This window comes from Gopherus evgoodei, unplaced genomic scaffold (assembly GCF_007399415.2).
Source record: "Gopherus evgoodei ecotype Sinaloan lineage unplaced genomic scaffold, rGopEvg1_v1.p scaffold_201_arrow_ctg1, whole genome shotgun sequence".
NCBI lineage: Eukaryota > Metazoa > Chordata > Testudines > Testudinidae > Gopherus > Gopherus evgoodei.
The window spans coordinates 43,310-57,574 of NW_022059864.1; the positions used below are offsets into that span (position 1 = coordinate 43,310).

At 47.5% G+C, this 14,265-nt stretch overlaps 1 protein-coding gene across 1 annotated transcript; it reads right to left on the reverse strand.

Annotated features, from left to right (window-relative positions):
- Positions 1 to 400: 400 nt before the first annotated feature.
- Positions 401 to 6,762, reverse strand: LOC115640096 (uncharacterized protein C6orf132-like; the record flags this gene model as incomplete). The annotated part of the gene is made up of 3 exons (XM_030542963.1): positions 401 to 1,004; positions 2,071 to 5,212; positions 6,647 to 6,762. Coding segments are annotated over 3 exons (3,364 nt in total), but the record flags the coding sequence as incomplete, so codon positions are not given.
- Between the last annotated feature and the right edge of the window lie 7,503 nt (positions 6,763 to 14,265).

A 14,265-nucleotide genomic window follows, 5' to 3' on the forward strand; every position in this document is an offset into this window, starting at 1 on the left:
GGCAGGTGGTCATTAGCATTAGCACCATTTACAAATGAGCTAAACGAAGACAAGATGTTAAGGTCCAGATTTTCAAAAGTAGCTTTTAAATGTGCACACCTTCATTTCTGGCTGCTCAGCGAGAGAGCACAAAGATGATTTTTTCCAAAGATGCTGAAGCACCTACAACTCGTATGGACCTCGGGTCAAGACAGGCCCTCAAAAATCAAAAGCCACTTTTGAAAACATGCAGCTAATTGGCTTGCCCAAGGCTAGTGATGGAGTCTGTGGCAGGGCTATGATTAGATTCTAGGAGTTCCAGATCCTCCATCCTCCGCTCTGATCATGTCTCTCTCTGTTCTGTTAAAGCTCCCTATTTCTACAACCCGTTTTTAACATATTTGGATTCGGACACCTTCCCCTTGTCATGCAGGTTCCCAATGCAGTTTTTCCCCCCTTCCAAATAAATTGTATTTAAAGTAGGTTTAAAACTGAATTTAACAAAAGAAAATCACTAACGAGTAATTTTGTATCACATGCTTTTAAACAGCATGCAGGGCATGTTCTCTCTTTTACATTTTAAAAGCCTTAATAGGCTAGAGCATTTACCTAATGGTCCTGTGGGGGAGAGAGAAGGCATTCCTCCAAGACAACAGTGCAGCAACGGGGCTTCTCCAGTAACGACTCTCCATATCTTTTTTGAGAAGGGTTTTAGTCTCACCTTTGCCCCCAATAATTTGCAAGCAGTGCATTTACAGAATACTCTGGGAGCCATGGCAGACCTTTATGCTCCTATGGAACCACTCCTGGATAGACTTCATCATTAATGACACATCAAGGTCCATCCTGCGTCACACTAAGTTGGAACAGGCTTGTGGGGTTTATGTAACAAGGCAGCAAAGCAGCCTCCTGAACCAACTTATCGATGGCTACTTTGGTACATGTAGGAAATCGGCTGCCGTGTCCCAGGCCTGACAGTGAAGGTGTTCACAGGAGAACTGCACTGTGAGTTGTCCTGGATAGGCCTGAGGGAGGAAACAAAAGGAGGAAGTCATCAAAAGCCATGAAAGCCATTTATAAAACTGAGCAGCAAGGCATTTAAGAGGAGTAGGGGCAAGAGTAACTGTGTTCCTGTAGCTATATTTTATTCTGCACCCAGGGAGAGCAAGCTGTAGTTCTCTCCAATGCCTGTTGCCACAGTATCCAACAGCTCAACTCTGAAGACATGCATGCAGGGACAGATTGGCTAGGGCAGTTCCAGTCATAACCATTCCTCCATCTGTGCAGCCTGTACCAGTGGGCACACTGTGCCTTTAAACATGCCCCATTCCTTTGGTTAATGGTGCAACAAGATGTACCTACAGTGCCCCAGGCAAAGGAATCCCTCTGCTTGTATTTTAAATCTGCTTCAAAACACGCTCTAATTAAACCCAATTCAGGAACATGCTCCTTGGTAAGAATACGTCACAGAGAGGGGACACACCTGTCCCTGCTTTGCCAGCAGAGGGGCCTCAGGATTCCAAGAAGAAGCTGGGATAAGCCTTGTTCATAGTGCTCTTTCTGGCTTGTATCTGTATTGCGTCACCGCCCAGATGTCCCAATCAGGATTGAGACCCTGTTACTAGCAGACATAATGCAAATATGGAGCAAGACATGGTTCTGCTCCCTGCCCTGCCTGTCCTGCTCTTCAAACAGACTGCTTCAATTTGGGGATATTTTCCCCTTAAGCAAACCCTCAACACCCTCCAGAACAAGTTATAATTAGAGATGGGCTGAGGGGGTTGTGCGTGGAGCCAGCCAGTGCCTGGGTCAGAGGGAAAACCAACTGAAAGTCAAACCTAGGACTGAAGTGGAAGGAAGAATCAGGTCTTGGGTTTGAGTTAGACAGAGCACCAAAGATGTTCTCAAAAGTCGTCAATTGCTCCTGAGCCAGTACTGGGGGAGAAGCCTCTTCCACTCTTGGGTGTGACCCAGAATGAGAACCACAGATATGGGTACAGACCTGAGGATTCAAATCAGACACCCCTCCAGCTCCCCATTCCAAGGAGTTCCAGCATCAGCCCACCTGTCCTCGCAATAAGTGGAACGTACCTGCTGGTTGCTGCTGCACTGGCGGCAGAGTTCTCCCCATTCTGCCCTTTATACTTGGCATTGTTCATGGTGTTGCTATAAGACATGGTTTTCCCAGGGGGCTCCAGTGACATGCGCCTGCCTTGCGTGCTGCTGGGGGCACTCCTGTGGGTGGAGCTGACCCGGCGCATCCCCTCTGCAGCCTGGGAGCCATACCCCGCCACGTTGTGGCCATAGGTCACGGGTGTGCTAACGTTCCTGGAGGACGTGGATGTTCTCGTGTAGGACCTATCGGGTTCAGACACGTACAGGCGCTTCTTGATCAGCGGGCGGCTGTCTGGACTGCAGACAGGAGGGCCAGTGGAGTAACTGCCACCTGGGTGATGTTGACTGAAGTCGCTATTCCTCATACTGCTGTCTGGGGCCATTTTGGAGGGCAGGGCATAACTGTTGCCATAGCCATAGCTTGGGCGTCGGATATTCTGCTGCCTTTCCCAGGGTTGGCTGTAATCTGGGAAACTGTGGTCTCTGCAGCTCTCTCCCATGTTTGAAGAAGCTTTCTCGACCCCGCTGGTGTCATTGCTGAACTCTGGTGGTGGTGGGATGATCTCATAGTCAAGCTTCTCTCCATTTTCTTCCTCCTCCTTGGACAAGGAGCTAGGAGGTGAAGAGACAGAGTACAAGGGAAGGTCAGGTTTGGTGGGCAGGTCTTGCGGTCTCAAGTGTCTGCACTCCAAGAGGCCTTGAACTAAACTGGAGGCACCAAACCTCTCTGGCTTGGAACGGCTCTGGGACTCCCCACCGCTAGTTTTCTGCATGTTCTGGCTTTGCTCAGAAGTGCTGGAGAACGACAGCGGTTTGTAGGCTCTCTGTCCTGGTTCAGAGAAGCCCAGTGCCTTGCCTTCAGGTGTGATCATCCTGTCATGCTGCTTTCCTCCCAACAGGGCAGGTGACTCCATCGGCGGGGACTTTGGTACCACCACAAAGGAGTAGGGCTTGGACTCACTGTAGTAGAAGTTGGTTGAGCCAGTTTCTGACTGGCTGCTGCTGCCGCCGAGTTTCTCAGATAGCTTAATGGGGGGCTTTTTGGACAAATAACTGTTCTGGCGGGAGGCAGATTGCCTGCCTCTTTGGGCCCGCTGTTTTGCAGCCAGGAGGAGAGCCATTGGAGAGCCTTTCTCCACCTTTTCTCCTGTGACTGGGTGAATCAGGACATCCTCCTCCTCCTGGTCTGCATTCATGGAGGAAGAGGATGGTTGCGAAGGCACTCGTGGCTTCTCAGCAGAGCACAGGATTGTGCCTCTGTCTGCATCATGTTTGTTTGTACTGACTGGCCCCTCCTCCACAGTTTGAGATGGGGTCAGAGAGGATAGACTGTCTGTGGAGCTGGTCTTGGCCTGATGGGTCTTGTATTGGACGAGAGAAAAGTCTGTGTGTGACCCAGAGGTTTGTGTGGAAGAGGTAGCTTCTATAGAGGAGGGTGAAGAGGAGGCTAGAACAAAGAGTTGGTCCTTTGGTTTCTGAGGTGGATCTGGAGACTTCCGAACATTGTCAGATGGCAAGTATCCTGGAACAGGGTTTAAGTTCTCCAAAGTTTTATTACTGGTGAGGGCACTGGGAGTCTTTTGATCCTTCTGTGTCTTCTCAACTTCCACTGAAGCTGCTGTGGGTGGGAGCTGATTGGCAACAGGTTTTGGCAGCCTGCAGTCACCAGAATTTGTCTGGCTGCTACCAGAATTCAGGGTAACTCTGTTTGTGCCTGGACTGTGTCTGTGATTTGTAAGTCCTATTGATGGTTTACCTTCCTTTGTTGGGGAGAGTAGTGCTTCCAGCTCGTTCCTGAATTTCATAACACTGTTTGCTTGCATGCTGGTGGGTTTATTGCTTGGAGCAGAGAAAACTGAGGAGTTCTCTTTTGGAGTGAGTGAATTAGTAGGTATCTTTTCTTTCCTCTCACTTTCCCCCACTGCAGGTAACTGTAGATCTTTCAAAGTAGGTGTAGCTTGTTTTGACCCAACAGAGCTAAACCTATCATTGCTAGCATGGTCAGTAATACTGTTGGTAGGTCTGGCAGTTATGGGTTTATCCAGCTGTCTCTCCTCCCTTTTTGAAGAGGAGGACAGCAAAACTGACAGTTCTTGTTTCAACCTATTTAGATTACTGGGTTCCTTCCAGTCATCATCAGATGATGTGTAGTCTGGGGAGGGCACATCCGGTTCCTCCTCTGCAGGAGGAAGCTCAGATTTTGGGCCTAAGTCTTTTTCAGCTTTCTCCAGAGGGACCTTTGCTGCCTCTGACAATGAGGACCGATAGCTATTAAAATTAGTCCCTTTGCCAGAGTCTGACCCTGGTCTTGGGCTCGCGGGTTCTGTGATTTGTCTGACGGGCTTTGTTACTACCTGCCTATCCAAGGTAGATTTCTGCTCAGCTTCTCCAGCTAAGTGCACCTTTGCTGCAGGTCTTATGGTAAAGCTTGGTGGAAGGAGAGGGCGGGTGCGAGGCTGTCTGGAAATAGGCCCATCTTCCTCACCAGAATCTTTTTCTTCCATGGAAATGGATGAACTTCTCACTGGGGCAGCGGGAGGTACTTTTAATGATCTGGGGAAAGTTAGGTGAGGTTCTGGGGTGGACCTGGTTGGCGACTCTTCCTTCTGGTGAGAGACCGGTGAAGTGGTGACAGTGAGAGAGGAGGCATTGGCATTTTCCCTGGCGTCTGCCTGCCTCATGTTCAGAACAGTTTCTGATTTCCACTTGGAGACACTGTTCGAGATGGGAGTATGAAGCGTAGGAGGCGCTGGAGGTGGCAGAGGTGGTGCTGGGGGCACCACAAAAGCAAGTGGAGGTGCTGGAGGAATGAAATCCGGAGGGGACAGTGGGCCTGGAGAAGATAGGGCTGAAGACGAAAGCAGACGTGGAGCTACGGATTGTGGAGATGCTGCTGTTGGAGGTAGTGGTGGTGGCGGTGGAGGTGCTGTGTATGGTGGAGGCAGTGGTATTTCCATTGGTGGGGGTGGGGGTGCCATGGAGGGTGGAGGCGGGGGTGGGGTCATTGAAGGGGGTGGAGGAATATCGTTGTCCAGATAGTCTCTCTCGAAAGCCTTTGGCCGCAGGTCTCCAACTGAATTGTACAGTCTGTAGTCTCCATTGATTTGGGGCCTAAGACCTATGGGAAAGAACACTGGTATTAAATACATTGCACATTGGCAAGGTCCATACAGAGAACATCTCCAGAAAACAAACAAACAAACAAAAAAACAAACAAACCACACCTGTCTTTTTAAGAAGAGCCAAGTGTCACACAACTAGCTGGAAGCATTTCATTTAAAACAACCTGATTAAAAATGATTTTAGCAGCAACACAGGCATTAGAACTCACTCCTTAATAGCGTGCTTGTGTTCAATACATCTTTAGGCTCAGCATAAGGGTCTGATTTTGCAACTAAAATCCCAGGGGCAGACCCTAATGAAGCAGGCATAGCTTGTACCAGGCTCTCTATGGAGTAGATTAAATATACTAATCTCTAGGTCTTTAATCTTGAGGGTGCTGCGCACCCTTAACTCCTGTTGACTTCACTGGCAGTTGAAGGCTCTTAGCACCTCCTTAGGTGGCCTGGATAATACTTGTAAACTTTTCAGCCCAGATGGAATGAGTCATCTGAAGAGCCTAGTTCATAGTTATGCTAACGTAAGAGTTGTATTTCACCTCTGAGAAAAAAAAAAAACGGATTGAACCTTTTCTTAAAAAAACAAGTTGAGGTTAATAGACAAGAGAAGGTCTCTTGGCTTCTTTCTGCAGTGGGAGATCCTGCAATGTATTTTGTGCTCATTTGGTTATGAAAATTAGGGAGGAATCAATTTAAAAAAAACAACAGACATTGTAGACTTCTATCAGATGCTTCCATAATTTATGGAATTTTGATTGGGTTTCACGAGTTTTAAGTTAGTGATTGCTACTGACTTATTTTGTATCATACTCTCCCTCGGTGTGTCTCTGTCTTTTCTGATGCACTGATTTTCATATAAAATATATCAAATCAGATAAACTGGGTCCACAAAGGAAACAGCTAGAATTAGATTGTTTCAGGACTCCCAAGACATTATGTAATACTTGGCAGAAAAGCATACTTAGTCTCCTCACTTCTTATCACAGTCACTATCTAGAGTCAAGATGAAATTGAGTTACCTCCTATGCTTCCTACTGAATAAGGGAATAAATTAAGTAACCAAATTTCCATGTCATCAATGGAATAACTTTATATATAGATTTTAAAAAACTTTTGATAGTTGCCATGGTTGCATCACAGAAAAAACTAACCCAACATGCTTTGCAGGTGTTGGCTTCATCTGATGAGAGCATCTCATAACTGTGTTTCAGTCCTTTTCCCTAAGGACACTTGGAATCCTCCTCAAGTCAGCCAGCAACTGAAAGCTTGCTCAATTTGTGTGGGAACACAGGAGGTCAGGTCCTGACGCCTTGGTATATTGTCTTCAGCCAAACTAGTTGCATGATTAAGGAATGGTGACAGCAACATAAGCAGATCTGTGCATTAAAGCCATTTTAAGGGCTTTGAATACCTCAGCAGAGAGGACACCTTACCTAGAGATGCTTTTTCTTCAAAACCCTCTGGCACAGAAGGGGTTGGCACAGCCACTCCATGTGTTTCCTGGGTGTTCTGAAAGGGTTTAATAAGTGGATAGTAAGGAAACTCACAACTGTATATACACAACACCTAGAACAAAGGTTCAAGACTGGGGTGCCAAGTCGCCACTACAATACAAATTAATAATAAAAACACCTCAAATACCATGTGTATAAAGTGTTGGGCACGAGTTTTACCCATGTTAGATCATCTGAATCTCAGCTTTCATTTATATATGTTCCTAGGCCTCCTGGTTGTGAAGAAAAGCTTGAAAACATGACTTAACAGTAACCAGTACAGACATGTCTGCCTGCACATGCAGACAACCTCCCACTGGGGAAGGACCATCAGCTATTGCCAGAGAGCTACCACCACTGGTGCACCCGCTGCTGGCATGGTGGCCTTGGGAAGCACACCTGTTGGGAGTGGACTTGGCACTCCAGATTGCCTTATTCCATCAGGGCAGGGCAGGGCAGGGCAGGGGTGAAGATAGTCTCCAGCAAGCTCCAGTTGCTCACCAAAGTTCACGCACAGAGGACACTAACTCACTGAAGAAATGGCATGAATTCTGTGGAGAGGCTCTGGCATTCAGCACAGCCTAACAAGTTAAATGCCACTGACACTGCCCTCCACCCCCCAACCCTCACGGGTTTGCATTCCTCTCCCTAGTTTGCACTGAGGGCTCACTGTGAAACCCAGCTGAAATTGTTGAGTCAACCATTTTTGCATTTGCACTGCAAATTCCAACGTATTTTGATGCAGAAGCAAAACAGGAGCTGGTCCATGTGCCCAAATCTTAGTGATGCTGCTGAGCTTCAGGCTTGTGAAGCTAACTGAAGCCAGGGCCATTTCAGGTCATTTGGGGTGCAAAAAATTTGTTCAGTGCCAGTTCATGCCATTTTTCCAAGAAGCGGCCTCATTTGTGGCACTTTCAACTAGGCTGAAATGCTGAACAAGGGCCTCCTACACCTCCCAAACACAAACAGCCCAACCTGCCTCTCCAGTGACTCACTGTGACGATCATTCAGCAAAAGTGTTTAAAGTTTTTGTTGCTTGCTAAACACACTAATGCATGAAAATTACAGACCAAGCCCTGTCAGGACTGGAACTCTGTAATTCCTGGACCAACGCTTTACTCAGCAGTTTTGAGCCTCAGATGTACCTTCTCGAGACTTCATTATAGACATTTCAGGCTCAATTCATCCTCTCCCGGCACTGTGTGCAGTCACCAACACCTTGTTCAAAGTGCTACCAAATCAGAACAGTGGTGTTTGAAACCCACTTCACTGTGACTGCACAAAGGGCTGGACAAAGCTGAATTGGGCCATTCTGTACAGAGAAATTTATACTAGTCAGATGGTATAACAGGAGTGATCTTTAATCAATAGAAGACATACAATGTTAACAGATAAAGAGCCCACAGCTACAGCTCAAGAATAGACAACAGTCCCTGGGTCTTGCAGGACCCATAAAATGTGGTGTTATGCACTGCCAATGGCTTCTTCTAGGCAGCTCTTTACAGTCCTTTGTGCAAAGAGAATTTTGCCCTACAAGCAGTTTCCACCATTGCACAGCATGGCTGCATTTCTTATACAACCCCCTGGATAATGCAGTAGTCTGTGCCCTTTGCCTTTCGTTTGGCAATATTGTTACTTTGACAAGAGATTGCAGTAGGGTTCCAAGGTCCCACTGGGCAAAGTTTCAGTTTAACACATAATCTACTTCACCGTCATAAACACGTTGAGAGTCTAGATTAACTCACTGTAAAAGCAGTGTGGGATAATTTAGGAACACAGAAACTTCCAGAGCAGTGGCACATCTAGCTCAGTCTGCTGTCTCTGACAGAGGCCAGCACCAGCTGCTTCAGAGGAAGGGGCAAGAACCCCTTGGTAGGCAGTTATGGAATAACCTGCCCATAAGGAAAGCTTCCTCCTGACCCCCAATAGTTAGAGGTTGGCTTGTGCCCTGCAGCATGAGAGTTTGTGTTTCTCATTGCAGCCACTGTGGGGACTTTTCTGCAACCACAACAGCCTCTTGGGCTGAGATGGGACTGGGGGCAGGGGCACAGTGGCAAAGCAGCGACCCCTCCCAGTAGTGTCCAGCTGTTGCTCTTAGCTGCCTTGCTGGCTGCCATGCTGGCACCACCAATTGGGGGTGGGGGGGGGGCAGGATCAGCACCTTGCACCACACAGCCTCCTGGGGGCTCTGGGCAGCACCTCTGCAGACACATCAGGCCCAGTGTGTGCGCTCAACAGGCTTCAAGTTTCAGCCCCTGGGCTTTGGCTCTAGACTTCAGCCCAGTGTGACAGGACTTGGGCTTGGAAAAATTGTCAGAGCAGCCACCAGCAAGGGTTAGTGGCTGCACCCTGAGCCACCAAAAAAATTGTTCTAAGAACCCCATACCCTGAGTCAAAAAGAAACATTTCAATTGTTTGGGTTGTGTTTGCTGCACCACCTGATAATTATACAGCGAATACATGTTACTAAAAATATCTTTCTTCCTGGATTGTACACAGATCCAGAACATTGCTGGCTGTAGGTTGAAACGTGACCATTGTCCTGCAATTTCACACACACCTTCAGACCTTTGAATGCTTAGGATTCTCAACCCCACCCACTCTGAGTGTTGCTAATATGTATCAACGATAGGTTTTTGCAAAAGCTGCCTTGGCCTGGATTCATGAATGCTAGCTGGCTGCTATTTTCATTAATGCTGCCAGGAAAGGGGGTCCATTGAGGACTATAATATTGCCCAACTCACCAGAATGCTATTAAGCTGACTCACTCAGGTGTTGAATTTTATGTCCCAGAGAGATCACACTCAGCAGCAGCAGCAGGTAGGATGGGAAGGAACGGCTGACTTTTTAAAGCACTCCCTTTTAGGGCTTGGCTACACTGGAGAGTTGCAGCGCTGGTGGTGAGTTTACAGCGCTGCAACTTAGTAATTGTCCACACCTGCAAGGCACATCCAGCGCTGCAACTCCCTGGCTGCAGCGCTGGCTGTACACCTGGTCTGCTTGGGGTGTAACGATTGCAGCGCTGATGATGCAGCGCTGCTCATGAAGTGTGGCCACCAAAAGCGCTGTTATTGGCCTCCAGGGTATTAGGAGGTATCCCAGAATGCCTGCTCACAACAAACCGGAAGAATGGCTGAACTCCGAGCTTCCCTGAGCTGCTTATCTAAAAAACAAACACAGCTGCTGTTTGCTCCAGCGAGCGAGCGGAGGCAGGCAGGGGAATTGCTTTGGAAGGTTCACAGCTGTTTGCTTGAAGAGAGAAGTCACATGGCAGAGGGGGAGGGGGGAGTCCGTGTTGAGCAGCTGCTTATTTGGTCTGAAGGCTATTTAGGAGTGCATAATTTGCATTTAGTGAATAAGAGAGGGGTGAGGGAAGGGCTTGAAATTTTTTAATTGATTGCAGGTTGGTGATGTGTATGTTCTAGTCCTTAGAACTTGCAGCAGGAAGCTGACAGATGCAAAAATCCACTCTCTCTCTCTCTCCCCCACGTTCCCCCTCACTCCTCTCTTTTGAAAAGCACGTTGCAGCCACTTGAACGCTGGGATAGCTGCCCACAATGCACCACTCCCAACAACGCTGCAAATGCTGCAAATGTGGCCATACTGCAGCGCTGGTAGCTTTCAGTGTGGCCACACTGCAGCGCTTTCCCTACACAGCTGTACGAAGACAGCTGTAACTCCCAGCGCTGTACAACTGTAAGTGTAGCCATATCCTTAGTCTGTGTTGGGAGCAGCATGGCTGGGCTCCAGAAGAAGCAGTGATCAGAAGTGGCAGAGAAACCCAAGAGGACTTCCCGGAGAGAATAGAATATAAATGAACATGGCAAATAGCTTCCCCACCCCCACTCTCACCTAGCGTTTCCTGCCAATTCTTGAAAAAAAAAAAATGGAAAATGCAGATGTTCCCTTACTGTGTGTTTTATGGAGTCCCAGGCACAGCCTGCAGTGCCTGCCCCAAACTGATCATGACACAGTCAGGAGACCATCCTCCTCAGCCCCAAAATGTATGTCAATATTCAATTGACCAGGCACATTAACAGTGGTGAACAGGTTGGCTACTTTTAAGGCATCAGGTATCAACCTCTGTCAGAGGCCAACTGCCAGGCTAGATGGACTTCTGGCTGTTCCCATGCAGGACATTCCGTGGTTCCTGGAGATACATAAGATAATGGGAGGGAACATTTTGGGCAAGAACCTTAGCTTTCGTTGAAGGGCTAAGAAGAACAGAGAGGATAAGGAAGCATTTCAGGATTTCTCCCCCTTTGCCCTTGCCCAGCGGCACCTCTCCAGCTGAAGATGTCGGGCCATGACTTCAGTAAGATTTCCTTGAGGTCTTCAATTTTGCCAGCAAAAGCCAAACAAAGAGGCGTCTAAAGGCATTTCATACAAGCCAGCGTGGCTTTGTCTGGTACAGCCATGAAAAGCATAAAGGAGGCAACAAATAGAAAACCAGCAATTTTTAGCCATTCCACATTGCTTTGAATCTCAAGAGCGCAATACACAAAAGTAGCTCGTTAACAAGGAAATAGAGTGATTTCTAAGCATTCATTTGCCCCTGCATTCTGAGCAGTGCATGTGTCACACACTAGATTACAGGGATACACCCCTACGGAAATGAACAAGAGTAAGGCCTATATTTCCAAGTGTCCAATCAGGGCTGGCTTTAAGCCAATTCACCCAATTCCCCGGAATCAGGCTCCATGCTGAAGACAGCCCCGTGCCCAAGGGGGCCCCACTCCAGGGATCTTCGGTGGCATTTTGGGGGCAGAGGGGTCTTTGGTGTTGTGGAAAACCCGGAGCAGAACTCCCACCGCCTAGTATTCCCGTCGGGCCCTGCAGGTTATAAAGCTGGCCCTGTGTCCAATAACTGTGGGTGTCCAATTTTTTGAGATGTCAAAATGAGATGTTTAAGGGTCCTGTCTGAGCACCTGCTGCTCCCAGGGAATTCTTTTGGAATTGCGGGTGCTCCGCACCTCTCAAAATTAGCCCCCACAATGTCATGTTTGTCTTCCAAAAATGGAGGAAGCCCAAGTCAGTGGTCTCTCTTGACAATGCTGGCCATAGCAACTGCATGTATTTACTAGGCACGTAACTAGCTTTACTCAGCCTCCCTCTGACTCATGGTGAGGTGCCTCTACTCTCTTGAGTGGTTCACTTAGAACCAGCATTTCAGGTTTGAGGAGGTTTTCTGTGCGCTGAGTGCCCTGCTCGGATGAGCATTCATTAGCACGTGAAGGTGCTCCTTCATGACTGTGGACAGAATTAGGCCGTTCCTCTCCAAGGAAGCTTCTCTCACCCTTCAAATGATGATGAGAGAGCCCCGCCTGACTGTACTTTGCCCAATTCCATGATCTCCTGTCACAAGGACTTGCACGTCCTTCCTTTGAAATGACTTTGTTGCTAGTGTGCTTTGATATCCAGGGCTGCCAAGGCAGCACCTTGTATTGGCAATGAGAATGGAGGAAGTCGTGCGAGGTGCAGGCCGTTGATTGCTGAAGAAAGTGCCATTGCTCCCAAGAGTAGATGAGTTGCAAGTACCCTCTCATTAAAATGCCTACAGGAAAACATTGCCCCTGGTAGCAAGGCCACTGCTAAATGCTATAAGGGTTCATACGGGAAGGAAGTTAGTCATGCAAGGGGAAAAAAATGTCACAGAGAGGAATGTTGAAGAGGTCTGGGCACAATTCCATGGCAGGGTGTACATAAACCCTAAGCCACTTTCAATATTGACTCATGATCGCATCTACGTCAGCCTAGCAAAGCCCTGGCAATGTGGAATGTCAGTTGCTGTGTGAAAAGAAGGGGCTGTAGATTAGTAAATTACTTATGTGATGTGGGTTATAGCAAGGCCTCAGGAGCAAAAGAGTGGGTCTCTGCTCCATTCATTGCACATCACAGCTAGAGCTGGGTGAAAAAAAGTAAGGTTATTATGCAAAGAAAAAATGTGTAATTTTAAACATTTCATTTAATTCAATTTTTTTCAATTAAAAATTTCAGAACAATTTATTTCTACCTTTGTGGGAAAACCCCCTACTCTCTCCCCAGCGCCCCAATTGGAAAAAAAAATTGAAGCGTGAGACATTTTCCCCTGCAATTTCAAAAAAATGAAGACAATAATGAAGTTGTTCTGAAAAAATTTCAGTCAGTAACCTCCCCCCCTTTTTTTTTTTTGGAGGAGAACTTCATTTGCCAGTGTTAAGAATCCCCATTCCCCCAGCCGACCCCCGGCAGGGATCATGTCACACAGTGTAAGCATATGTTCCACCAGGCCTCCCTGCTATAGAAACACTTGGGCCAGAGGTACCTCTACACTGTTCTGCTGCGTATGTGTGGGATGCAGGGAAGTGCAGCCAACATTCAATAGGCAGGAAAGCTCTCATTTCTCTCTGATACCAGATAAACCGAGTGACGGGGCATCAAAGCAGGGAGGGAGAGACGCTCCTTGAGGAGCTTACAGGGCAGGTCCTCACTGCCTGCCTTTCTTTTCAGCCTTCTCAGTGACTCATTCCTTTGGTTTCTCCATTTGTAGTTAGCCTTTTATTTTTTAAAAGGGAATTCTGAGAGTGCAGAGAAGCTAGGAAGCATTGGGAGGAGGGCAGCAACAGCATGACACTTGTTGGAGGATGAGGGACTATGTAAGCTTGGAGTCTGACAGCTCCCACCTTGTAGCCAAATAGCACACCAGAGAAGTCAGCACAGGGGCAGGTGAGAAAGTTGCATTGCTGAGGCTGAGTAAGGGGGTGGCTCTGCATGTTTATTCCAAAGGACATTTGTGCTGCAGAGACCTATTCCTTCCCCGTGCCCTGTTTCTCTTCCCCGAGTAGCCCATTTCAAGCAGAGGCAGATGGCCAGCTGTACCACAAGCACAGATCTCCCCTGGAAAATTGACCTCACGGGATTCCCATGCTTGTTCCTTCTCTTTGATTCCATACAAGATACAATTTTTAAAAAGTTATTCAACTAAAAGCCAGCCCTGAAAACTCAGTCTGAGCTCTCCCAATCAAGCAAGGTTCTCTCCCTCTGGTGCAATCAGCTTTAAGAAACGTTCTGCAGGTAAGTCATGCCCTCAGTGATACCTGTGCAGCTCCACTGCTTCCTTATTATTCCTTCAGCAATACCTGTGTAATCCCACAGCCTCCTAAATTGTTCCTTTAATGACACCTCTGCAACTCTATTGTCTCCTAATACCCATAACACCACCTGTAAAACTCCATGAATATTTATGCAGTCACTGTCAGTGCACAGGTGTAATAACTGACTGAAATGTTGTAAAATGTAGCTATGCTGACGATGCACAAGCAGCAGCAGAATCTGGATCATTCTCTCTTAGCTATGTCAGCTCTTCGGGGCTGAGAATGCAGGATTTGCATGACCAGACCAGTATCTGATAAGGACAGTATCCTACCTCTAGCAGTGTCCCATGTCTGGTATATTATATGCCGTTCAGCTACCCTGTCTCCATAATACACCTAGGCAGTTGTGCCCTATTCCAAACTCCTTATGGAACTGGACCCTTGGGAAGGATCATCATGTGGGGAAAAATATACTCCGTACTCCTA